The sequence below is a fragment of the Ostrinia furnacalis genome, unplaced genomic scaffold (genome assembly GCF_004193835.3).
Source record: "Ostrinia furnacalis isolate ACB-3 unplaced genomic scaffold, ASM419383v2 OfSCF2422, whole genome shotgun sequence".
In the NCBI taxonomy this organism is placed as follows: Eukaryota; Metazoa; Arthropoda; class Insecta; order Lepidoptera; family Crambidae; genus Ostrinia; species Ostrinia furnacalis.
In genome coordinates, this window is record NW_021132661.1 from 416,013 (window position 1) to 442,583 (window position 26,571).

General features: G+C 41.6%; 1 protein-coding gene across 3 annotated transcripts in view; it reads right to left on the minus strand.

The window, feature by feature from the left end:
- Positions 1-116: 116 nt before the first annotated feature.
- Utx (Utx histone demethylase) overlaps positions 117-26,571 on the minus strand; it is a 37,980-nt gene continuing 11,525 nt past the window's right edge. For 2 of the 3 annotated variants that reach the window (XM_028308523.1, XM_028308526.1), the window contains 8 exons: positions 10,228-10,535; positions 8,703-8,928; positions 7,634-7,891; positions 6,518-6,713; positions 5,989-6,048; positions 5,753-5,873; positions 3,166-3,325; positions 117-3,040 (listed from right to left, as the gene is read on the minus strand). In XM_028308523.1, coding sequence (XP_028164324.1) covers positions 1,519-3,040; positions 3,166-3,325; positions 5,753-5,873; positions 5,989-6,048; positions 6,518-6,713; positions 7,634-7,891; positions 8,703-8,928; positions 10,228-10,535 — 2,851 coding nt within the window. In that variant the 3' untranslated portion in view covers positions 117-1,518. The remainder of the gene's footprint in view (positions 3,041-3,165; positions 3,326-5,752; positions 5,874-5,988; positions 6,049-6,517; positions 6,714-7,633; positions 7,892-8,702; positions 8,929-10,227; positions 10,536-26,571) is intronic. The other variant, XM_028308525.1, reaches the window with a different exon arrangement.

A 26,571-nucleotide genomic window follows, 5' to 3' on the forward strand; every position in this document is an offset into this window, starting at 1 on the left:
TGTAATACAAAAAGTATTATTTGTGTGCCTAGTATGACAGCAAAGTAAAAGTAGACCTACAGACAGTTTGATGGAATTATTCAGAAGTTTGAAGGAAAAGTAAATAAAAAATAAGCTCCGTACTCAATTTTGTTTATTAAAATGTAATATTACAGTATAAACAGTAAGGTCATACATGGCAGTGATGTTATAATTACTTATAAATTATCGGCATTCGCTATACAAAATCCGACTATACTTCCTCTTTGCAAACCTTCGCTGACCGCCGCGACACCTTGGAACGCAAATACTTAACATTGAAATCTCACTAACACATCAATAAAACTTCAAGAGAAACAACAAACGACGGTGTCGCGGCGGCCGTCCCGCGTACTGCCAACCCTGAGCTTACTCGCCCTAATCCATTCTAATATACGCCAATCCTTGAAACGAGTTTAATTATGACTAATTTATATTCGAATTCAGACGAAAGAACAGTCAATTTAGTTAACAAACCTAATTTTAATGTCGAATCCCAAACATGACAAAACAGGCAGCAATAATAATGAGATTATGAGCCCGATTCCAGGTTGCTTAATTTAAACTAATAGTCAGCGTTTGTTTTCCCTAATATTAAATTAAAATAACCACCAAATTAGAACAATGAAATTAAGTTTAATATTATGTATGTAGGTCTCCATTTGTTTTATCGATCTTCAAGCAGAAATTCTTCTTGAGCAAAGACTTTATGCAAGTCAAATTGGTCCCTATTGAATGAACGTTAATAAGGCATAAATAAGCTTGAGTTCAATCTTTGCTCAGCAAGAAATCATGCTTGAAAACAGACATACAATATGGGGATTAGTTTTAGAGACAATAACAATCTCAGAATCGGGCCCAGTCAAATAAACCGTTTCATACAATTTTCCTTTAGTCACTTGCCTATACGAGTATAACATTCTTTGGGACATCGCAGCACTATTCTCCAGACCCTGCTAAAACGCAAAGTCCCTCACCGTGCAGTACACTTACAAACTACTAATTCACTATGAGACTGTACTATAAAATCAAACTAACGCAGTCACAGTACGATAAAAATAAATAAATATGCCTCTATACAAAAATAACACATTTATATCGCGGTGAACACCTAAGCGCCGAGACTCGGCGGGCCGTCCTCTCCCGTGCGGCCGGCGGCTCTCACGCCCGCCTCTGGCCCACACTCTACCCGTCTAGTGTCGCTAGCACTAGCACTACTCGCTACTCGCCCGAGGCCCCGCCATACGTCTCGTGCGCAACAAAAGCCGGCCACCGTCGCCAGGAATTGACTCTGTACATTATCTTATCTCGCACAATTACAAAAGTGATCGAGGAGCGTGTAAACGGCTACGTGTGTAAACATTTTCGCATTACAAAATTACAATTTATCACCAAAATACTCTATCGCGACCGAAAACGGGTCGCGCGGGATCGACACACGCACACGGAACGATCGAGGCGGTCGGCGTCTAATACTGGGGGGCGCCACGCGCGCGGCGCTCAGTCCGGCGTCAGCGGCGGCGGCGCGGGCGCGGGCGGCGGCGGCGCGGGCCGGTGCAGCGCGAACGCGTCGTACACCTGCGCCAGCTCGTCCACGTGGTGCTCCTCCAGGCACAGGAAGCCCGCCAGCGCCGGCGACGCGCGCCGCGCGCACGCCAGGCAGTGCACCACGTGCCGGCGCTCGTGCTCGCGCACCAGCAGCGCGTGCCACACCTCGCGCTCGCACGCGCCGCAGTAGTGCGACGCCTCGCCGCGCGCGCGCCCGTGGAAGCGCACCGCCACGCCGCGCGCGCGCACCGCCGCCAGCGTGCCGGCCGCCGCGCGCAGCGTCTGCGCCAGGCACGTGCGCATGGCGCGGTGCAGGCGCGGGTCCGACACGCGGATGTTGCGCGCCAGGTTCCACGTGAGGTGCACCATGGGCACGATCGACTTGAAGTTCTGCACCTTGTTCCACTCGTAGCGCTCGAGCGCGAGCGCGTACTGGCGCGCCGTGAGCGGGCCGACGTTCCAGGCGATGTTGTTGCACCAGCCGGTGGCCTGCACCCAGTGCACGCAGCCGGCGTTGACCCACACGAGGTCGCCCGGGCGCTGCGTGAAGCGGAACACGGGCACGCCGTGCGCGCGCAGCTCGTCGGGGTCCGGCCACCACGAGCCGTGCAGGTACGACAGCCCGTGCCGCTCGCACAGCTCGCGCACGCCGCCCCAGTAGGCGTCGGGCACGCCGAACCACTCGCAGTCGCCGGGCCCGATGTTGATGTTGATCGAGCAGAAGTTGTTGTTCTCCTGGTGGCCGGGCGTGCGGCTGCCGGGCACCTTCATGTACAGCTGCACGGTGTTCATGCCGAGGATCACGTGGCCGACGTGCGACAGCATGTTGGCGGCGGAGGCCACGCGCGCGAAGGCCGGCAGCTTCTGCAGCTCGGTCAGCTGCGGCCGCCACTTGCGCTCGTCGGACAGGTCGACGTTGGTGCCGAAGCGCAGCATGCGCGCGCCGCGGCGGCGCTTGGCCGGGCCGGAGCCGGACTCGCGGCCGTCGGAGTCGGACAGCGCGCCGGCCGCGGCGCCGGCGCCGCCGCGCTCGCGCTCGTCGCGCAGCGAGTCCTGGAAGGAGCCGGCCTGGTACTGCGCGTACTTGCGCACGGTGGTGTGCGAGCGGTGCGAGGCGCAGGCCCACACGCGGCGGCGGCCGGTGGGGTCCCAGTTCTCGTCGGCGGACTGCATGAGCTGCGTGCGCACCTCGACGGCGTGGTCGGGCCAGGCCTCCACGAGCGTCTTGGTGGAGAACAGGCCGAGGTCCAGCTTGAGCGCGGCCGTGAGCCCGCGCACGACGGCGATGGGGTGCTTGAGGCAGAAGTCCTGCAGCTGCGGCGAGAAGGCGTCGCGCTTGGACTCCACGTACACGAAGGGCGCGGGCGGCGCCAGCTGCTCGGGCGACAGGCGCGGCGGCGGCACGGCGGGCGGCTCCGGCGGCCCGCAGCCGTCGCCCAGCACCGACCACGCTGTGGGGGGGCCCGCGTTTTCCCTGGAAGTAATTAATATTCGTTATTTTCCATCACCAAATCGAGTGGCTCAAAGTAACTAACTGATATAAGTCAAATCAAATGACACTAATTAACTATGAAACAAACAGAAGTAATGAATACTGACTTGCAGGCGTCGAGTATCTGCTTCGCAGTCATGCCGCTGTGGAAGGCGACGGGCTTGAGCGGGTCGGTCTTGAGCGGCTCGAGCTTGACGACCGGCTGCCGCCCGCCCAGCACCACGTCGCCGCCCGCCCCCACGCACGCGCCCGCGCTGCCGCTCTCTGCTGGCAACACAACACCAGCTGTTAATATGTGCACTACCAGACACGCTAGACAGCTAGCTAAGGTGACTAAAGCCTGGTCCGTGAGCACGTAGAATTTTGTCCAATGACCCCTAGCTACCCATCCTTATNTATTGCTGTCGCGACTGTGTGACTGGCACCCGCAGTGAGTGTGCGAGCGCTATAAAAACATAATTACGCGCGAGCGATAAGGATGGGTAGCTTGGGGTCATTGGACAAAATTCTACGTGCTCACGGACCAGACTATAGTATAAATATTAGCAGTGCTGCCGTACTGATACGAAAGACAAATTATAATGTATTTCGAAAAGATACAGGATATAAGGATTCCTATCGCAGAATGATGGGCGAGGGCGAATAAACTATACGCAAATTCAAAATGTAATTTGACCAATCATTATTAGTTACTTTATCAATTTTCATCCCCAATTAGCGTACACAGACACGAGGAAAATCGTTTCCAGCTGGCGGCTTCACAACCGTTGAATGGTTGAGACTGAAAACCTACATACACGGCACGTGTATTTGACAATGTATGAGAATAAGTTCATACGGCTCGTTAACATTGAGGCAATACCGGGCCGGTGTTGGCGCCATATTGACCCTGATACCGCCAGCTGTTGGAAAATACGAGTCTAATTTTCATTTTCGTTTAACATAAATTAAATATTTAAATGAACGCATCATACATTCAATTCAGTTCCTTTCTTATGACATCAATGAAAATCATTCGACAATATTTGTAGCCTTTATTTGACAGAAAAGAAGGATAAATAAATATGTACCGTTAAATATATGGTCAGTATAGAACGTGAATAACAAAGGTATACAAAAATAACGAGAATACGTAATGTAACTTGTTGCACAATGAAATAAGACACGTAAGAAGATAAAGTCCTCATACACGAGTAGGAATCCACGCTCACGCACATAAAATGTATATGGAAATGCAAAGTATTTTGAATGCGTTACTCACTTCTATTACGCATCGTTACAAATAAAGATTACGTTATCATTGCACTTTTGCGGCTAAACTATTGCGGTTTTGTTGCATTTTGATTGATGACTTATTAGACAGCCACTTTGTCAATAAATCAAATGTGATTGACGGGTTATTACGAAAAAGGCACACCAAAAAGGTAATTAATAGTTTTTTTAATGAACTAATAAACTGATGTTACAGGGCAAAAGAAATATTAATTTATCTTATACAGGGTGTTAGGTAAATGGGTATATGAGCGTACATTAGCCCATGTTAACATGGTCATATAAATGGTATGGTGAAGTCAGAAAATTGATATCTTCATTTTAACTATTTTAATTTTCATACAAATCGGATTTTGTAAAATTTATTTTGTATGAAAATTAAAAAAATTAAAATCATGATATCAAATTTCTGACTTCACCATACCATTTATATGCCAATGTTAACATGGGCTAGTGTCGGCTCATATACCCATTTACCTAACACCCTGTATATATAAAAGAAAGTCGTGTTAGTTACTCCACTTATAACTCAAGAACGGCTGAACCGATTTAGCTGAAAATTGTCAGGGAGGTAGTTTAGAGCCAGGAGAAGGACATAGGATACTTTTTATCCCGTTCGAAATTTTAAAAAAAGTCTGCTTATTTATTGCCATTAAGGCGGAACAAAGTTCGCCGGGTCAGCAAGTATTTTATAAATGTTCAGTTCATGCAAACGATACAAGTCTGTTGCTTGTATAACACAAACTTACGCGGAAACCGACTTAACAATCTTATAAATTAATGCGAAAGAAACATTGTTTTGTCTTTCTTTTACGCCAAGAAAAGATTACTTTATGAGCGCCTGATTTTTTGTTTTGTTCACGTTTGAAGAATATCTAAAAAAAGTGTAAAGCAAAGCTATCATTATCCAAAACGGTACTGTATTGGGCAACAACAATAAAACTTGTTTACTCATCTTGAAACAATTTCCAAAGGGTTAACAATAAAGTTATATTTGGACCGTTTTATTTTTATTTATGGGTTTATGACGTAGGAGGACAAAGCGAACAACCGATTGAATATGGTCATGGACAGACGCCTAAATTACATCGTATATGAGCACGACACGGCCAGACGAGTCATATTATCATAAGGAATGATGCCCGCGAATTAAATTAATACGCATTGGAATTTGTATTGTACTATAAGTTCCAAGTATCTCAATTATTAAATCTGTGTAGCTGCATTTTGATTGGTAAATTCAGTAGCTGTTTCATGATGTTTTTGAGAGCTAATGATTTGATACATCGAACATTTGGTGCAACAAAGGGACATGTACAAAAAACATTACATTCAGCTGCTGTCTTTCATTTGTCGAAACGAACGTCATAAAGGTTCCTATGAAATAAATAACTATCTTTATTATTTTAAATAAATACTTACTTGTGACAGGTTCCTTCTTGATATCAGGCTGCGAGTCTGAGAATCGTTTCAACAGATCTTCGGCGAGCGACTCGGCGTTGTCGCCGGTCGACGCACTACTGCTACCTTCGCTTTTGGTCACCTGCAAGATAGACAAAAATATGTCACAAAATTGGAATGATATTAAGATGTTCTTATAAATATAGCCCTAAAAACCTGCCGCCGTAAGGAAGGGAGGGGTAAGGAAAGGTACAAACCGTACGCGCCCGCGCTGCCTGCGCGAGACGATACTGTGATAACAGTTGCTGCATCAACGCCTGTGAACAATCACAACATACTTTATTATTCTATTGGTTTACACAATTTGTAAAAATGATAAAAAACCAACCCGAAACGAGCAATCGCACCTAAGTGATAAATACAAAATATACCGAAATGGGAATTCCATCAGTAATAAATTATGGGTATTTTTGTCATTGATATCGGTAAATTAATTATTATAATCCATTTCCTCTTACGGAAATACATAATTTGCATTTATACGGAAAAATTAATACGAAAATACAAATTAATCACGGGGATTCTCTTCGATTTGATATTAATTCTGAGAACCATTTGTATTGGATGGGAATCGCGGGGCCCCAACAGGATAAGGAAGAAAGGAAGAAAAAAAAGTCAAACACGTGTTTCAAATTTGGAAGAGCAAAATATTTCGTATAATACGTCGAGTAGGAAAGGGAGGCGAAGTAGGTATTGCCAGTTTTAGACATTGAAACTTGTATGTACTTGTTGGTGCGGCGAGAGGTTGTGCGAGTTCCTTTGCAGGTACTGCAGCGTCTGCAGCTGGTGGTGCGTGAGCGGCGGCGGCTCGTCGGGCCGCTTGCCGGGGTACGGCGGCGGCGCCGACTTGGGCGCGCGCGACGACATCTCGGCAGAGATCGGCAGGTTCCACGCCTCCTCGATAGATGGCAGCTGCCGCCGTCTGCGGAGAAATGGTTAAACTTAGGCCCAGAACAGACGGTGAAACGCAACTGCAATGAAACTGCAACTTTCTGATGATTCTGATGAATGAAACTGAAACTGAAAGCTTCAAACTGGTCGCGTCATGTGTGGGCTCTCAACGGACGCTTTGGCAGAAACTTAGATGCATTTCAAAAGTAACTAGCAGTTGCAGTTTCGTTGCAGTTGCGTTTCACTATCTGTTCTGGGCCTTACACTATTTTCTAACTAATAAAAAGTTTCATGCGTGTTTACGATCTAAGAGTGGATTCGACCAAACAAGAGTAACTATTAATCTCAGAATAAATCGTCAGTTATTCGTCATTTTGACACATTTCCCATACTGAAACTGTCAATGTGCCAGACCAGGAGTCATTCTCGGATAAAAGTTTGGTCGAATCGGGCCTAAACATGCTGCTTGTTTGTACTGATAAAATGCTAAGAAATACCGTGTCATATCTGATACTATTAAAGTTTCGCACGATAAAGTCATTACCTTGTTGATGATATCACACAACACAGATTCAACAACGACGTATTGAAATCAACCAGTTTGTGAGTCACGTTGCAGTTTGGAGAATTAACAGTTTTCATCATAAAGACACGAATAAGATTCCTAATGGCAACTCGTATGTACCGTAAAACAACAGAACTATGAGACATTTCGAAGAAGTCCTCGATGTTGCTTAGTTCCCAGTAATTGAAGGCATCATAACGTGTTTCCCGCCGTAGCCGTTTAAATTACTCGTAAAGTGGTCCCATACCAGCTATTAGGCATTATTTTCGTAATACATATTAGAAATGCCCTTATCTAGTCTCAGCATTGGAGACCGTGACCGCCTAAGTACCACTTCGCAGTTAAATACTCCAAATTCCCACAAGAAATGCATAGTATGTACTCACTTCCCGGTGACAGATGGCATCGGCGCGTGCGCCAGATGCGCTCTTAAAAAGGCCAGCCTCTGCCTCAACGCCGCATTGGAGGCGGTAGCCGCCGTGCCTCCATTGGTGTAACACGCGAAGGCATCCCTGGGCATCTGGCAGCTCTCGTATAAACTTCCTAAGTTGGTCCACGCGGCCGAGTGGCCCTTGTCCAATTGCACCGCACAGATGTACGCCTGCAACGCGTCCATCGGCTGATTCTGCTGCTGATACAGCACCCTGTTGAATAATTAACGGTAATCACATTATGGTAAGCGACGGGGTCATTGTAAGTAAATTGCATAATTATGGGTTACCGTATATGGACACCGCGATTTGGCTTTTAGATTCTTGTTACTTATGTAAAAGTCAAGTTATTATTGAAAGAACCGTATTGCAATTGAATAAGACCTCGATTCGCAATTTTTATTCAATGCTTAAACCCAGGTCATGTTTGGTAAATAAAAACGGAGCGCAGATTCGTTCGGTCTCGTTTTTTCACTTGTACCGGAGATTGAACTCTGGGAAACCAGTTATTAAGTCATTGGACCAGCGAGGCGTCAATAAATGAGGACGATAAAATTGTTGAAATTTTAATCTACAGCTGTTTTTTTACATTGACTCTGAGAGGAGAGTGGATAACAATGCGGTGACTGCTGGTAATGACACCCATGTTGCAGATATTGATGATAAGATAATGGATAATTTACACCATTCTTTAATTTATAACATTGTTACAATATAACTTAATTGAAACGTAGATACATATTATGCAGTTTTCATGTCGTCGCGCGCTTGCATTTTAATTAATGAATTATTAAAAAATGTAAATCACTCATTACTCTTTGTTTTTTATGCAAAAACATTACAGTGCACTTGTGCACCGTGCTTTTTTCACATTTACAAACACACTTTTGCATAAAATGCATTACGAGTGATCAAAACAACAAGGTGATTATAATAAAACATCTAAGTAATCATACATACAATGTTGTACAACGTGCCACCTTGAGAGTTGGCTGCGCATGAGTATTATTATTGAAATTCTCACCCTATCGAGCACCAGGTGTCGGCGTTCCCCTCAGATTTCTCCACGGAGTTTCTGTAGACTATGAACGCGTCGTGCACCTTGCCCTGCGCGGCGAAGCAGCGGCCGAGGAGGTACAGGCCTGCGCCCGAGTCGGGCTCCGCGTTGACCGCGCGCTGAAGGCACCATATGGCGGCGCGCGCGCGGGCGGCAGGCTCGCCAAGGGACGCGCAGCGGTGGTACAGCCACCCTGATCAGATGGTTTACATGATACACACATTCATTTACATTTTTAACCCTCGATGCAGAGGGGCGTTAGAGTTTGATGTGTTTGTACCTTAGCTACATAAGGGTACTATTTTCATAAAGTTTTTTTAAAGGAATCTCGTTGGTTTGATATTTGGAAATACATATGTAAGTACACCTACGTCTGTCATAAGAAATTTGCAAGTATCTACTGCATACTGGCCAAACTAAACTGTCTGTCTAAACATAAATTGCTAAAATAAATACAGTAAACTTGTTGAATAATGTTTGATGCAATGTTAGAGTAGAGAGCGTGTAACACGCAAACAAATATCTTCCCAATTCTATTGGTTGGCAGGAAGCTCCAAATGTTTTAAGGACACGATTTAGCATAATATTATTCTTCAAGGTTCCCGTCTGGAAGCAGCTTGTGCACAAAAACCTTGACATCAATGACACGGGTCCTTGTCAATTGGAGCACAATGTATGGCTTTCGTGGTGCATATATTTACAGGCAGGTGCAATGTTCTGATATAGGTCCTTTATGTTTTATGGATATGGAACTGAATGTAAATTTCTTCATTATTGAAGCTAAATCTTAATTACATTTCAATTTAAATGTAATTCCAGAATGCATTACGTAAGTCCAAGAGACATTTACATTTTATGTCTCCAGTATGGGTTAAGCCAAAACCGGTATAGCAACCGAATAGAGTGAATTTATTTATACAACTAATTCTACAATACTCTCTGCATAGCCGTACGCTATTACTGGCCTCGGCTCTCTCATTTCCGATAGACTTCATTGCGAAATGACATTACAAATGCAAGATCGAGAAAATCTAGTTTCTGTTCAACTATGCAATAGAAACATCTAGTAATTTATCTGTATTTATGTATGTAATTAAAAGCTTTTTATAAGCTTCAACAGTCCACAACTACGATACCGGATGAATTGATTTACATTTACATGATGTGAAGTGAATGAATTGACGTCATGATGTAGGTTGTTGTTTTATTCAGTCTATACAGAAAATATTCTAATGTAGGGATAGCGACCTTATTTGTTAACGTGACATTTGTTTTGGAAATAAATTCAGTAAATTATACCATGACGCTATCGTCGATTATTTACTCAAATAAATTGGTAAATTTTATTGGCGTGCCTGTATTATTAATCGCGGGCCACACTACTACTGGCATTTGCCATTCCTAATTTAGTGCTTGGAGCAGTGAGACAGGGAAGTTAAACTTCTCGAGAACTTAGTGCTGCTATTGCTAAACAAAAGAAATTCATAGTTACCTAATTGCCTGCAGACGTCGGCCTTCAGCGCCGAGGACAGTTGCGGCTCCTTGAGCAGGCGCTCGTAGGCGTCCCTGGCCAGCTTGCGGAGCCCCTTCGCCTCGAGGAGATGAGCGGCGTGGAAGCTGAGCTCCAGCCGCGTGAAGGTGGCGTCCTGGTGCGGCGCGAGGCGAGCGCGCCGGAAGTGCGCCGCCGCCGCCGCCCAGTGCCGGCGCGCCTTGAACATCAGCGCCAGCCGCAGGTGCGCGTCTGCCGCCCGAGAGAAACCCGGCGACACGTACAGAGCCATTTGCAACGCCTTCGTCGCCCTAACACCAAACAAACCCACGTTACACCCGCCCCATTGTTCTGACACAATGAAACCAATAAAACGATTCGACGAATGCCTCATATTCTAGTGATGTCTAGAACAATGTCAGAATGAAGGTTGCATTCGTATCGCTTGCAAGGTCGTCTTTGAAATTGTCCCCGCTTAATTGCATTTCCAGGGTAAATTACTTTTGAAAAAAGTTGGAGCGAATACAAACAGAGCGCAATAAAATAAAGAAGCGGTAGTAAAAACTCTATTTCTTTAAACGTATCCCTATAGAATTGAACAATGCAGAAACGAAAGGTTTTTGAATTCACTCCACCTATCCCGTCCGAAAATCTAAACCGGTCTGCCTTTGTTGAGAAGCTTTGTAGTTTTGAACATATTGCATTACGCTTAGTGAATTTAATCGTATAAAAACATCTTCAGATTTTGTTGTGGATTTGTACATATAAATCCGTCCAAATTGTTGAGAAAAAAAAGATGAAGACGATTCAGGTAGGAATTTTTATAAAATGGGTCGAGCCTATGACGAATTTCTTTTAATTCTATCTTATAGGCACAATGTCGAAGCTTGATATTTCATTCTATCAGAATTCCGAAGAATGCGGCGAAGACGTCAAGGTGCGTAAGTTACACAAAAGACGAATCGAAGCGTCCATAATACCGGTAAGGTTATTGAGGAGCGCATCACCGAAGCGTAACGTCACCGATGCGCCCGCGGGGTCGATGACCGTCTGAGGTTCGTTCGTGCAATCGATCGGACGATGCAACGCAAGTAACGTCTAGACAGTGATCGCGATCGCGGTCCGAATCGGACGCCTACCACCTTTATTTAGATGACCTCCTCTGACATTTGCAAACCGAAACAAAGGAGCGAGACAGGTGGTGTCCGATGCTCACCTCGATAGTAGCGACGACTAAAATTAAATGATTACACGCACACACGCACCGTCTGCGGCGAGCCGAAGAGAGCTTTCACCCACAACGTCGCCCGAGGCATTGCTCGACATACATAATATCCTCACTCAACATTGCTTTTTATTCACATTCATTGTTCCACGGAGCTATGATTGCCAGCTGACACGCAATATTCAAAAGTATGATCGGAATCGAAGCGCTACATTCAGTGTACGGTCTACCCTTATTATGCCATATGACTTCCCCATTACGATTTGCTCCGAGTGGCCAGTTATTACATTTTTATTGTCAATGCTCAACCGAGGGAGTAACAGAAGTCGCCTTATCCAGAATTTCCTATTTTGTTCATTGAATATGCAGGAAGTTGTTTATTGAATGTTGGCAAGTCGTCATGTTATCAAAGTGGCTGCCAAAGGCGTCGTGGATCGCACGGTGAACTGCGGCGTAGAGTGCTTTGGTCTGATAGGCGGGGTGATTAGATTCGCCGTCCACACCCGCCCACGCGCTGATAACGCTCGGACATTCATTCTGATAACATAATGGCATCATCGATTGTAACAACACGGTCACACATTGTACACTAAAATACACTACGCTACGATGATATCAATGACTTACACAAAACGCATGAGCTTACATAAGCATAAGAAACAGCGAACAATGAAAACAAAACTTATTAATATGTATGAAACACCTTTTTAAATGTGAAGAAGACTCGTGTAAAAGCAGCACGAGTAAACATTTACATTGAGTTAAACCTACACGAAAGGACATTGNTTTAAAATATGTTTAACAATGTTTTTATTGCCACGTAGTCAGTTAATACAAGCAACATGATATTAAAACCGCGCAAGCATCGAAGGCCGCGAGGATTATCTTAGAATTCATTCTCACTTGTGTATGTTTACGACGAACCGAAACGTATACACATAAGAGAAAATAAATATGTATAATGTACCCAGAACCCCGATCGATTATATCCGCTCGCCGACCCAAGGCGCATTATCAGTTGGCTCAGGTAACCAAATTCCCTTATTTTCCTGTGTACCCTTGGCTGTTCCCTTGATGGTACAGTGGAAAATAAATTTTAACCGCTGTACCCTTGGCCGTAAAACCCAACCAACTTAAATTGTACACGTGACCAGGAGGACTAGCTTTTCTTGAATTTGGCCAAAAGACAAAAACAAATGAACATCGATAAAAACAAATGAAGTAACATGGATGTAGATAAAAGTAAAACCTAATTATAATTAATTAAGTACATGGAATAAAGACAATATTACGCCATTTTTAACCGACTTCAAAGAAGGGTACACATTTTTTTTCTATTTATGTTCACCGATTACTCCGTTAATTGTGGACCGATTTTAAAAATTCTTTTTTTTGTTCGATAGGGTACACTTCTGAGGTGGTCCCACTGTCACCCAGTCAGGATCTGATAATGGGATCCTAGGGAAATATTCAAGTATATGCATCTGGTAGTCATCATCTAATGTTGATGAGGTGATGATGGAAGGTAAAACTCCTTAACGATTAGGAGTTGGAGAATAATTATTTAAATATTTTAGGTACGTATGTACATACAGTTGTATTACTTCAGGTTTTTTAGGTGAGCTGATGATGAAAGGTCAAACTTCGTAAGTTAGGAGTTAGATGATACTTTTTAGTTGCCCATATTTAAAGTAGGTAGCCTGTATTTGTAGGGAAGATTATTTACACTTAAAATGGAAAACTATAGTCTCAATCTCATTAAACATAGGTACTGTCCATCTTCAGTGAGAATAACAAGGACTAATCAACTAAAAAACCTGAATTAAATTAATTTTACCAAAAAAATTAAAACCGACTCAAAAAAACCTGCACTAAAAAGTAGAAAATAATTACATTATTTATTTATTAGCACAATTTTGTTGTGAAATTTATCATGGAAGCTAATTGCACTGACGATGATATACCTTGTTTTATTGAGAGGAATGGCGGTATTGTTTTATTACATGACGGTTGATAGTACTACAATTTTGACATTTCAGAAGTGGTACAGGAAAATGGCGTAATATTGTCTTTATTCTATGTACTTAATTAATTATAATTAGGTTTTACTTTTATCTACATCCATGTTACTTCATTTGTTTTTATCGATGTTCATTTGTTTTTGTTTTTTGGCCAAATTCAAGAAAAGCTAGTCCTCCTGGTCACGTGTACAATTTAAGTTGGTTGGGTTTTACGGCCAAGGGTACAGCGGTTAAAATTTATTTTCCACTGTACCATCAAGGGAACAGCCAAGGGTACACAGGAAAATAAGGGACCAAATTTACGTACCGGCAAACATCTACGAACCCCTAATATTTATACAATTAAAACCCCGTTTGCTTATAGCTATTTAAATCCATAGCGAAAAATAATTGATTTGAAAAGCGTTGAATAAATGAACATCTGGTTTATCGCTAACCAACCAAGGAATTTAAACTATTCGCGAAATCGAATTTTGTACATGAATATACATTGCAATGAATACAATTCAGGTCAACATGAAAGAGTATTCCAACGTCTCGTTACGTATGGCACATAAACTTTGTAGATGACATATTACCAAATATTGTCCAATACAACAAAGGCTTATCACCAAGGCAAGCGTCTCAGAAGAAAGCAATACTGGCATTTGGTTTGTTTGTTTTTTTAAACTGACTCAAAACGATTAGAGGAAAACAAAGTAAAATAGTTTGGTCTGATGACGGATGCGGCAATAAAACGAGTAGAGCGCGACTCAAGAAGCCAGGATTAGACGAGGAAGTGTTTTCGTGGAATGTGGGCATCAGAGTGGCGTCGAGCGGCGTGGCGGTGTACGCGGCGACGGAGGGGAGCAGGCATGAGGCAGCTCGGCCTGACCTAGTTCTGCACTCGGCTCAAGGACGGATCGCCCGCTATAAATAGAGTTCATTCGTCGGTCGTCATAGCATCGGCATCGCACTCACTTTACATAACTGAAGCGAGTCGCTAGGTGCGTCCGCGGCACGTGATTCGCTGCCGGCACACCTAATGAACGAAGTCGTTCCCACGGAGCCAACAGCCGGCCAAGGGGAATGAAATACACGTTAATAATTCATTTACATATCGTGGCATGGGATTAGACGTTCCTCAATCGAGTGGTAACTACTTCAAAATTCTCAGCTAGCCCGATTCATAATGAACAGTTGTGAACCGGGTACCTATAAGCAAGCAGTAATAAATACCAACATTCTTGTATACAATTTTATGACTCAACGGGCATTTGTACTTGATAAGTACCTACATATTAGACAGCTAGTCGTGTGCTCGTGACGGCGTGATGCAATCAAGCGGTGCATTCAACATAAACCTGCAATTCACCTGACCGTATTGCATCACGACCTTGGTTTCATGGCAACATAATGCAACTAACTGCAGTCGCACGCACCACATAACAAGGTGCTGCTAACGCTCGCTATTGATTCCCAAACTACTTCACTATAATTAATATCGTTTCCGTACGATATCGGCAATTATGAAAGTAATTAAGAAGACACGCTTCATGACTTGGAACAGATCCAAAATCAGACAAAACAAAACATTCTTCATAACGAGCAAGACAATAGGAACATTCAAAAACACGTCAGGAATTATGATGAAACGTGACGTGAAATCTAAATAGTTACAGAACCAAAGAAACACAGTTCAAAATAGTAATGCAGAAATCGATAAGGACAACCTAGCCCCTTATTCATAAAGTTTATTTGATTTTTACTCTAAATTCGTAATTAATGTAGAAAGCGCAATTCGCATAGCAAATAGCAGCTGCAATATCGAAGGTCAACCCACAGCTGCCTTTAAGTTTAGATAGATATTAAACATTTCTATCCATAAAATTAGAAGCATAGACTGCATTGCGCTTTCCTAAACTAATAACCTTCAATGCACCATAGAACCCTTTACAGTCAGATGCACCGTGACCATGTATTCTAAAGCTCAAAGGAGTTCCCACATCCGTGCCTGGAATAATGAAACTAGAATAGGAGTTCGTCCACATAACAAAGAAAATGTTCTATAAACGCTGCAATATCTTCCGAGGAGTTCAAACAATCGGTACAACAAAAGTAAAGTAGCCTCGTGTTTTACAAAATTGATAATGTACGAGGGCTCATTTATCGCGCGCTGGCGTCATGCTAGTTGACCCACTTTCGGCCCATTCGATACCACTTATAGAGTAACCTACACGCGAATGATCTCACAAACGATAATACTAATTTATGCCAAGTATTTCAGTTCGCAGAGCTATTTGAGATTGGAATGAAATGCACACAAAATACAACAACACAATGCAACCAACCAACAGTTAACTACAACATTATTTACATTATCTTGGTTGTTGTTATTTAAATTTTCTTTGGGATTCGGCTCAGGAGCAATTTCACTAATTTAGTTAATTATTTGAAAGCTACGCGCTCGCAACAATAATTGCAATGCCTGTGGCAACCTGGACAAAGACTATGGTTGGAAACGATAGTAATCATATCGATAACAATCTTCATTAGTGCGTTGATGAGACATCATGACATCATGCGAAAATTAGTATAAAAAGTTTTAGTAGGTAGCGTGTAGGCTCGATAATCGTGTTGGTGTGCTGACGAACACTGAGGGACCGCATAATGCTCGCTGGCTGCAATATCTTTTGTGCAAAAAAAACGCCTCATTAGTTTGCCTTTGATCGGTAACACGGTTGCATGTTGTTACTCGAGATTTTTCTTCCCTGCGTAAGACAAGAGAACCAATTAATATTGTTAAGAAACGTAATCGTCTTGAAAACATATTACATTGAACCGATAAATCAAATAGTTTATCGTGTATTATGAAAAGTTCGTTCATTATTATTTGCAATAAGTTTTATTAATGCTCTTTCCGGTTTATAATAACGAATGTATTATTTAACCTGTTGAAGAACTGCACCACAAAATAACTAAGAGAAAATTCTCTCTGTACTTCGTGAAGTGTAAAAAGAATTATTTATTGATGAAGTGCCCTGGGAAACTGCATTTCTAAGAAATAGCTAGGTATGTTCGTTATTCATAAAACGTTGCATGTTACGCAGTGTTCGCTATGACGATATTATTTTAACCTTAAGTATCCTACCTATACCTGACCTTCGTGACGTGTCGTTGTTTTCTTATCAACCTCTGCATTATGCACTTGTCTACGTGCTATGAATGTTAAAAAATAACACTTCAAATTTCTGTGGTAAATTAGATATGTACATAAATACACAATATGTAAGTAGATAAACTTTGTCTAGAGGACGTCTCGCCCTTGGCTCGGCAAAGTCATCAAACAAAGGTAAAAAGTTCGTCACCCCCGAGAAAGTAGTGCCTACGTCAGTTATTTATTCAATGAGACTAAAGCTGAGTTGCACCAACTTCGACCAACTTACTTTAACCGAAACTACAACAATAACCGTTTTTTGTATGGAGTTTGACAGATTTTTGACATTTGTTAAAGTTAAAGTAAGATGGTGCAACTTCTTTGTAAATAAAAATCATTATTTTTTATTTATTTCTTTANCTTCTTTCTTCTTCTTTACTACAAACAAATGCTGCAAGTTGTTAGTTTAACATGTGGTATAAACAAGAGCAAGGCATGCTATGCGGAAGTGAGCGGCTGTCAGCTGCACTGCGCTGCACTCGCGCTGCATGCACAACACGACGCCAACAAAAACGATGCGCTCGCGCACACAGCGAGTTTATGCGACTCCATTACTGAACAGGTTCGCCTTGGGCACACTGCACTGCCCATCCGACTTATTTGCACTTTGTACTTGCAAAGGCCTAAGCATTGTTTATCCAGTTTAATGGACAGATTTGATAAAATATTTAAATGATAATATTTTATCAGAGAAATTCAAGAACTTGATGATACCATTGAAGGTGAAAGTCGTACTCTTAAAATAATTAGGTCATGGCTATGCTAAAATAATGTAAACAAACCGAAACACGCTAACTGCGCAAAAAGCTCCCCCTTCGCTTAAAGAATGGAACATTTGCACTATTATTACATTACAAGCGAGCGAGTGCCCTTGATAACTACCCCATACGATTCCGCCTCACAAGTGTCCTGACAAGTTCTATACTTATTTACATGCAGCGAAATTAAAAACTCTGCCCCATCCCTAACATTAGTGTTTAGAAGGGTTGAACCCTTTGTGAACGTTTTTTAGTTTCATTGAACAGTCGACGCACAGTGTTGCCGGTTCATAATAGGTAACGGACAAAATTATTTTCGATTTGAAATTACTACCTGTTGTCAGATTTGTATAGAATATAACTATATATAATATAAAAATACATTTTTTAGTTTTGAAATTGGTACATATTTTAGCACAAACTTGGAACAAAAATGAATGCAAAATATCATCTAACTTCAGCTTAATGATTAGGGTTTGTGGCTTTCCATAGCTCGATAGGCTTATATCATCCAAATGTATTTCTTGGTGCACCTTTGTAATGACGTTAAGTATGTTACCATGTGTAATTGACCGCTTGTTTACAGGAACTTGATCCAATTCTCAAACAGCGCCTCGGAAAAATTCTTAGTTTCGAGAATCGCTAAAAACTGCGCGGGTAGTATGTCGTAGCAAAATTTGTTTTTACAACATGAAAATTTAATATCTGAGGATAATTTCTATCAATATTTCGTTACGGAAAGTAATGGAAAGTACGTACTTTCAGCCATGTGAGTATAATTTTTAAGGTAGTTTTCAATCACTGATTTTGTTATTTTTTATTAAATAAATAGGCTTAAGTTATATAAACACTAATACATTTTCTAAAAGACAGTACCTTGAACTCTAGAACCCATATTTTTAATCGTGTAAATATTGTCAATTGACAAAACAGTGCCTAAATGAATAAAGCTACATTTTTGTTCCAAGGAAACCTTGTTATCGGACGTCCTACTTTGACCAGTCATATTTTCATTTCTGTTAGCAATCTATCCTCAATATTTTGCATTTTCACGACACACATATTCAGTTTGAATAATAGTTAATCAATTTTCGTTTACGCTCAGTTTCCAAAATTTGGTTTTTGTCCGGCCGTGGCAACACTGTGCGACGGCATGGATTGTACGCCAGACAATGGAGCTCTATGCGCACATACGCGCAAGTTACTTCACACGCATCCCATCATGCGTCGAAGTTGTACTCTGCAGGGCTGAGGGCCGAGGGGGGCGCGGGAGTAATCGCTCAATAGTGACGTAACAGCATCTCGCAAGCTTCGGGCCCTTTCCACTGCTCCCTTTTTGCGGTCACCGGCCGCTTTCTAATGCCCATTGTGCGTACAAACTGACAGCATGATCGTTACTATGCCGCGATTCGACATCCGTGAGAAGATTTCTTGTACGCTAATAACAGGCGCCTGTTAATTAACGGTAACGAGTTCATCGTCTGTGCGATATTATTAACGTACCCAACTCATTAATGAATTATTTATTACTATTATGTTTATTATTATCGTAATCAACGGAAGTGCGCCTTCGATCACCCACAACGTTTGTTTCACGAAACCGAAATCGCCAATCGAATTATAGTGCTAAAAAAATAAAACCGACTCCAAAAAACCTACACTAAAACGTAGAAAAATAACTACTAATTACCTACTTATTTATTAGGACGAATTATTCATATTTATGTAGAAATACCATGATTGATACTTCTGGAGTCGGTGCCAAGATTATGAAACATGTAAAGTTTGCCTGCACCGACTCCAAAAGTATCAATCATGGTATACCTACATAAATATTAATAATTCGTCCTAATAAATAAGTAGGTAATTAGTAGTTATTTTTCTACGTTTTAGTGTAGGTTTTTTGGAGTCGGTTTTATTTTTTTATATAAAATTTTACTTATTTCTTGCTTTTTAGTTAACTTATTATTACCTTGATGTTACCACTGAAGGTAGGCAGTAGGTACACTGAGACCAAAAGAAATTGGTTCATAATCGGCGGAGATATTGCGTATAAAAAAGTTCATCCCCAATTTTCCACCCTTGGGGGTGAAATATTTTCTTCAAATTCGCATGAAACCACCCTTTTGATAATACCTATTCAACAAAAAAATAATAGTTCAAATTGATTTATAATCGGCGGAGATATTGCGTATAAAAAAGTTCATCCCCAATTTTCCACCCTTGGGGGTTGTTTTTTTTATTATTAAATTTAAATGGGACCACCCTTGAGGTATTAGTAATACTAATTATTAGCGTTGCCAGACGTCCCGATTTTGGCGGGACGTCCCCTGTCCCGCTTTTCGGAGAGAGACACTCACTTCACCAGACTATTGTTTGAAACGCCATATTATTCTAAAGAATGATTTTTTTATTTCGATTTTTGTTTTTTTTTTTCTTTTTTTATTCTAAACACTGATTTAACGATAGAGTAAATCTGATTTAAAATATTATTTTTTTGTTAAAATACATTTTCTATGGCTAGTTTTGCTATCCATTGTCACGTAAACGTAATTTTAAGTCAAATAAAAAGATAAATATTTGAAAAACCTTTGATTACATACGTTTTTTTACTATGTCCCGCTTCTGACGGAAGAATCCCGCTATTTTCACTCAAAAAGTACTAAAGTCCCGACTTGGGGAAAAAAAAACTGGCAACGCTGGGTATTACCTATACGCCGAAAAAAGATTTGTTCAAATCGGTTCATAATTGGCGGAGTTATCGCGTAACAAACAGAAAAAAAAAAAAAAAACATACGGGTCGAATTGAGAACCTCCTCCTTTTTTGAAGTCGGTTGAAAATTAGGTAATCGTTTCCTCTTACAAGTATAAATGAACGATATCTACACTAATATTATAAAGAGGAATCAGTAATAAGAATGTTAAAGTAGGTAAGAATTAATATTAGAACCTTAAAAATTACAGTCTAATTTTTTAGAAATCAGCAGAAATGTCATCAAACATGGCCAACTGACATAAAAATATTTTTAGTCTGTGAACTAGTGATGCGACAAAACCTCTCGTTAATCGCGAAGTGAAATTATTGTAGTACTTGCGTATCATCGCCGAGTGATCGTCAAAATCATAAAAATATGCAACAAAGTCGCAACATTGAATGTGAACTGATTATGAAATTTTCGAGAACAGGAAACAAACTGTATGCACAGATGTAATAAAAAAACACACTGTGGACAGTAAAACAATCAATGATATCCGTAAAGTTATTAAACTTCAAATAGTTGCAAAAAGTTCTGTTTGACAGTGTTGCTACTAGTGACATCTCGCTCGCTCAGTCCTTTGTTGCTCTATTCCGTTAGGGAGGTATAGCCTGACCAGGAACATAAAAACCCTGGCATAGAGGCGCGTCAATTGCATTTGATAGTGCAACACTGAGTACAGTCGTACCTGTGTTAAATTAATAGGCTCACTTTATGTATCAGGATTCAGGATTACGGGCTAATTTGATATTTCCATAAATTAACGAAAAAATATTATTATAGGTAACCTGATTTAAATAAATTAAATAAAACCATCAATCGAGCTAGTAGATTTATTTTATTATTCATCAATAATCAAATTNTGATTTTAAACGTCAAGTCAGTTTGACAAGTCTCACAAATTATCATCGTCCACGTATTTTGCTAAAATAATTTGTTTCAAAGATTGATTTCAAACTTGTATAAACGTGAAAATAAAGTTGGTTTCATGGGCTTGTTAAATAATGTGTATGATATTATGAACACGTAAGTGATTATGGTGTAATTGTGTATGAAAGTGTTTGTTTACATCTCTGCTGGATTCTAAAAAATCAAGGTATACAATAATCACGTTTATGGTTGTCTTGTGATCCATGTTCGCCATTGTGCGTCAACAGCGATCTACTTGCTAAATAACGCCTCCTACCTACCATTATCACTAATCACTAAACATGTTACTGTGACGCACGTGTCAATTAAAGATAAATAATAACTCGGTTATGTAAGTATGTTATTGGTTATCTTTTAGATAAATCAAAACTCGCGCCATTTTGGTTTACTAATAAATTCTAACATCGTTTACTAACAATTGAAATTTATTCACTGGAAAATAGACAATGGAGTTTTAGAAGTTAGAAACAAGTAGGTACAGTCGACAGCACATCAGGCTATACATTTTTCAAGAAAGTTGGATTCCATTTCGCTAGCGATAGATACAACAGCTGGTAAAAGGCATTAAGGAGACCAGCGAGCTTGCATGGGTTGTGATGGGAAAGTGGCACAATATGCCGTAATAGGCTCGCTGCTGAGTGAGGAGCACCGGCCTTGGAGCGTGACGTCGCCCGCCCCTGGTGACGCGCCGCGGCCGCGACTCGTGACGTGCGATTTTTTCGCGGAATTTCTGACGCGGACATTGCTACCGGACAGCGCCGCGCACCTCAGGCGTGAGATCGGAGCGTAGATATCGATAAATATGTAATTGAATTTGCTGTATGTTTATTAGTACATACCCCAAGAAATCCTGATATTTAAACTATGACCCGAATAACACGTTTTTATTAACCTAAGGAATGCAAACGCGGAAAAGTAAGAGAGCTAGCTCAGAAGAAGCCTTTCCGCAAAAACAGAGCGCTTATTGCGAATATTTGGTGAGTCAACGGTTGGTGGTGCGTTTAATAATTTAACTTTAAGATACGAATCCGTGTTAAGCTGTGGTTAAGCTTTTGAGCTCGAGAGGACATCCAAATGTAAATAGATACAGTAGTGTAAATAGATAGATATTCATTTTTATACCAGATAGCTTAGTACGTGTACACATCACAATACACAATAGGACCTAACTAAAGTGCGCTGCGGTAGAAAGATTATGCAAACAAAAACTGCAGCTGCATCTTTCTTTGCACGTGTAAACAAAAACTCTAGTTAGTGTAAAAACTAGGGCATGCTGCTTGACACAGTTCATGCCCTACGTGGGTGGCTATCCTACAGATGTGGGCGGTTTACTTACGTAACACAAACAAAAGCCGAAGGGCACCCGCTTGCCACAGAACCTTTCGCAACGATGCCCTACGACTCGGGGAGTTAGATAGGCTCGAACATTTGAATTTGTAAGAGCAATATTATTGTTAGGTTTGGAAAACGTTTCGTGGAAGTGTCTCCTAAACGGGGAGGAGGTCATTGACAGGGTGGAGGCGTGTAGCGCGGATGCAGCGAGCGAGTGCACCGAGCGAGTTCCGGTGCACTACGCGGCAGGTATAAATAGCGATCCGTTAGTGTCGACGACCGCGCACCGTCACCACTCGCCCTGCTCTTAGCGCTCAAAGCCGTGACCCAGTTATTACAAAAAGGAAATATTACGTCACGGGATTCTGCTGGCGGCGAATTCAAAAAGTTCGCCCCCGACGGGGTGCAAGATCAATTCGATGGGAAAACGGGACAGAGGGTGAGGAGAGGCACGGGGAGGGTCAGGGGAGAGGAGAGAGCTAATAATGCATACGCCCTTCTCCGGGAACTCGATACAGGCTGCCGGAGCGGCTCGGGCTCGGCGCGGTGCGCAGGGCCCGTGCGTGAGGGCTCGCCCGTGCGTACGTGACGAGGCGGGGGCGGCCCCGCCCGCGCCCGGGCCCTGCCACAAAATATAACAGAAGGTAAACTCATGTATGTACCTCGCTTTGCATACCTCTCTCGCTGCACGCTCGGCCGTCGCGCTAGGGTTGCCTTGTCATGTGTTGCGTTTATTTCGTTATGATAGAAAAATGAAACTTTTAATACTATGGAAGAAAGACAATAATAACAGATATCCACATTATCCACGTATAATTACGTAGTTATGTTTAGTACGTTATTATTATAGTAATAGTTTGCAAACAAATACACGAGAAGGAAGTAGTATGACGTAGTATAGTAGGTATGTAGTTGGGTGGTTGACACTATTATCCAATAATTCCTAAAACCTCTTTAAAACACTTCGATATTCCTAATAATTGAGTTGGATTTCAATTTGTCAGCGTTAAACGAACTATTGAAATACAAATAAATACCTACCCGGAATCAATTAGTAGTTTAAAAAACGAAAATTTAGTTTTTAATGTTGTGTGCAAGCAACCATCTACTTAACAAATGTTATAATACCCCTTTTTTGTTGTTCACTCATTTTCGCACAAAAATAATAATTTCATAAACGCGTGAGCAGCGTCACTCAAGCGAACGCAGTCGCGCCTCGCATTCGTCCGAAACAGTCTTGATAACGCGTACGTGAGCGGTGTCTATGTGTGCGTGGCTCGAGCGCGCTTAGTATGGAGTTTACCTTCTGTTATATTTTGTGGCCCTGCTTAGATGCACTCTTCGGGTAGGGTCGTGGACCGCGTCCTCCGCTGCGCACTACGCGTCTACGCCACTCGACCGTCCTGTCGTAGGCTAATTTACATCGACGAGATTAAACGCAAGTACCGCTAGCCGTCGCTATAACTTCGCATAATAGAGCTAGGTAGGTGAAGCAATGCCGGATTCCGGTTATACTATTATGCTCCGCTATTCTGTTGTTGCTATGTAGCGTTGGCCGCGCAGCCAGACTCGCTTGTAATAATCTCGAACCTATTGTGACGTAACATACTATACCATACAATCATAGATCACCTATAAGTACTAACTTATTTACTAAAGTCATAAAGGTAGTTATTATAAATACATCAATTGAGGCTGCTAACTATAATGTCAATATGCATCTTTTTACTGTTAGTAAGACGGTAAGTTAAGGTGACAGAATTACCAGCTGCGTAGCAATGTGAAACCGTCACATTTCTGTGACATAAGACTAGATAATATCGCAAAAAAATATGTTTATAAAGGTGGTAAATACATAAATGTTATTCTTAAAAGTCAACCTGCCATTTAGTAGCATCTGCTAAGGTAACTAGATAATTGCATACTTTTCCTTGCGCTACAAGTAAGGTCTAAATATAAAAAGACAGCACACGCCATCCAAGGTGCATAATGCCATATAAATAACCGGTCGTCATAAACTCTCAATCGCAAAACTTGGAACTTTGCGGTTTAACGGAGGATGTTTAGTAGAAGACACTGCTCTATTAAGAGAAAACTGAACAAAATGAGAGCAGGGAGACGGTCCCGGTGCCGGAAAAGTTTGCCGGATGGTGAAATTAACTACCGAATGCAATTATCGCAGCTACGAGCGGACACGTCGGGAAATTTTATCGCTTTCTACGCGCTGTTTATTTACTACGAAACACGTAGTAAATAAAGCGCACAGCGATATCAAGTGATATGCGGCTTGTGAATGTTGCTGCACGCACTGCAAGGCAATACAATTACACACGATAACCAATAGAACCAATCATGCACACTTGTATTATTCAAATTTTCATTTCGACAATACTGATGTTCACATGAACTTACACGTGCGTTACGTTTCGAATTCAGCCACGTTCAAGTTTTTAATGAACCCATAAAAATTTAACTTAAACTTAATGATATCCCATTATCGTGGTCTTTACATTAGAAGTGATGTTCCTTTTAGAGCGATAGAAGCAGGCAACACATTGCGTTTTGAAAAAGTATAGGTAATAATGAACACAAGTGCATCCATAAATGGCAACCGGCCAAGGTGTTTTTAGACTTCCTTCACATTGATAGCGGGTGTGTAATGGCGTATATTTAGACGATATCCTTAGAGACAAAGGAAGCTAGCTCAAGGAGCAGCTGATGGCGAGACAGGTGTGGTGGCAGCCGGCGGACACCTGCCTGCCACGCGCCACGAGCAAGCTGCTCTAACAATTACACATTATTCATTACAACATTGCAATCGATATTCAACGACGTAAATTATCTAGGCACTAAAAGTCCTTTCATTACAAGCAGCTGCTAACTTGTTAAGCTGCAGAATAGATACCTACGTGTTCTTTGTAACAGAAATTGTTACTATATAATATTACCAAAGTAAATTATCGTGTACGTACATTTCTCTTGTGTAAAGACATGGCAACAACGTAGAACACACTGGGTGAGCGACTGAAAGCTTATTGCATGATCCAATCCAATGTTGTAGTAAACAAAGGATTACATATTAGATTAGTATCGAATTGTTATAATTCCAGAAAACATACGCAAAGAACACCAACCTCGGTAGAAACCAGTCAATTAATTATTCTTCAAAGCTTTCGAGTTACACCTTGAATAACAAGGAGTTACCGAGAAACGATGCTACATTATTACTACATTTTGGCAATACGTAACTATAAAACATCTGGCATCCTGGAGCAATCGACGCATAAATAGAATAAATGAATGACAAATATTGGGACGAAGTCAGGCAAAATTTATTATGAATTAATTTTGTTTTCCTGCGACAATGTCACATTTTTGGAAAAACAACTACGCAAATTGAGGGAATATGCTAATACGAACATGAAGCGAGCTATTTTGAATTCAGATTCTGCACGATGCGTTGGAAACACAATTTCCGGCTCGGAAAGCCAAGAAAGGACTAGGCGAGCATACTAACGAACAAGTTTGCGAAACAGGCCAGGCAAGTCTAGCCACTGGAGGGTTCCAGAGAGAATACCGTTACCGAGGTGGCTTGCTGTTGCGTAGATAATGCGCGGACCGGTCCACCTGATGCCAACCTCGTCGTGATAGCCAGGCCTGATCGACTGATAACGGTGATAAACTCCATCACAAAGAAGCAGACATGCCTACACGTGTCGCGTAATTCGAAGGCCAACTACCGAATAATGTTCGTTTTCTGGTAAACCCAATCTTATCGGTATTGTTGAATGAAGGACGTGACACCGATATTTTATTCAACTNTCGGTTTTATTTTTTTTTAAAGTTAATTTTATTCAACATAATATACCTACATTGAAGATGTCATGTTGACGTTGGGTTTTAAAATACGGAAAAGTGCGCGAAACCTCTATCGCTACGGGTATTCCGTGACGCATTAATTTTCCTGTACTCGCTCATATGTAACACGATAGTAGTGAGTGACTAACCACGCCAAGTTACTCATCACGTGAAATTTACGTTCATAGATAGGTAGGTCCGGTCCACACCGAATAAGTCGAGCACGTCTACGGTCTAAGCTCTACGTGAGTTCAACAAGCTACGCGTTTTA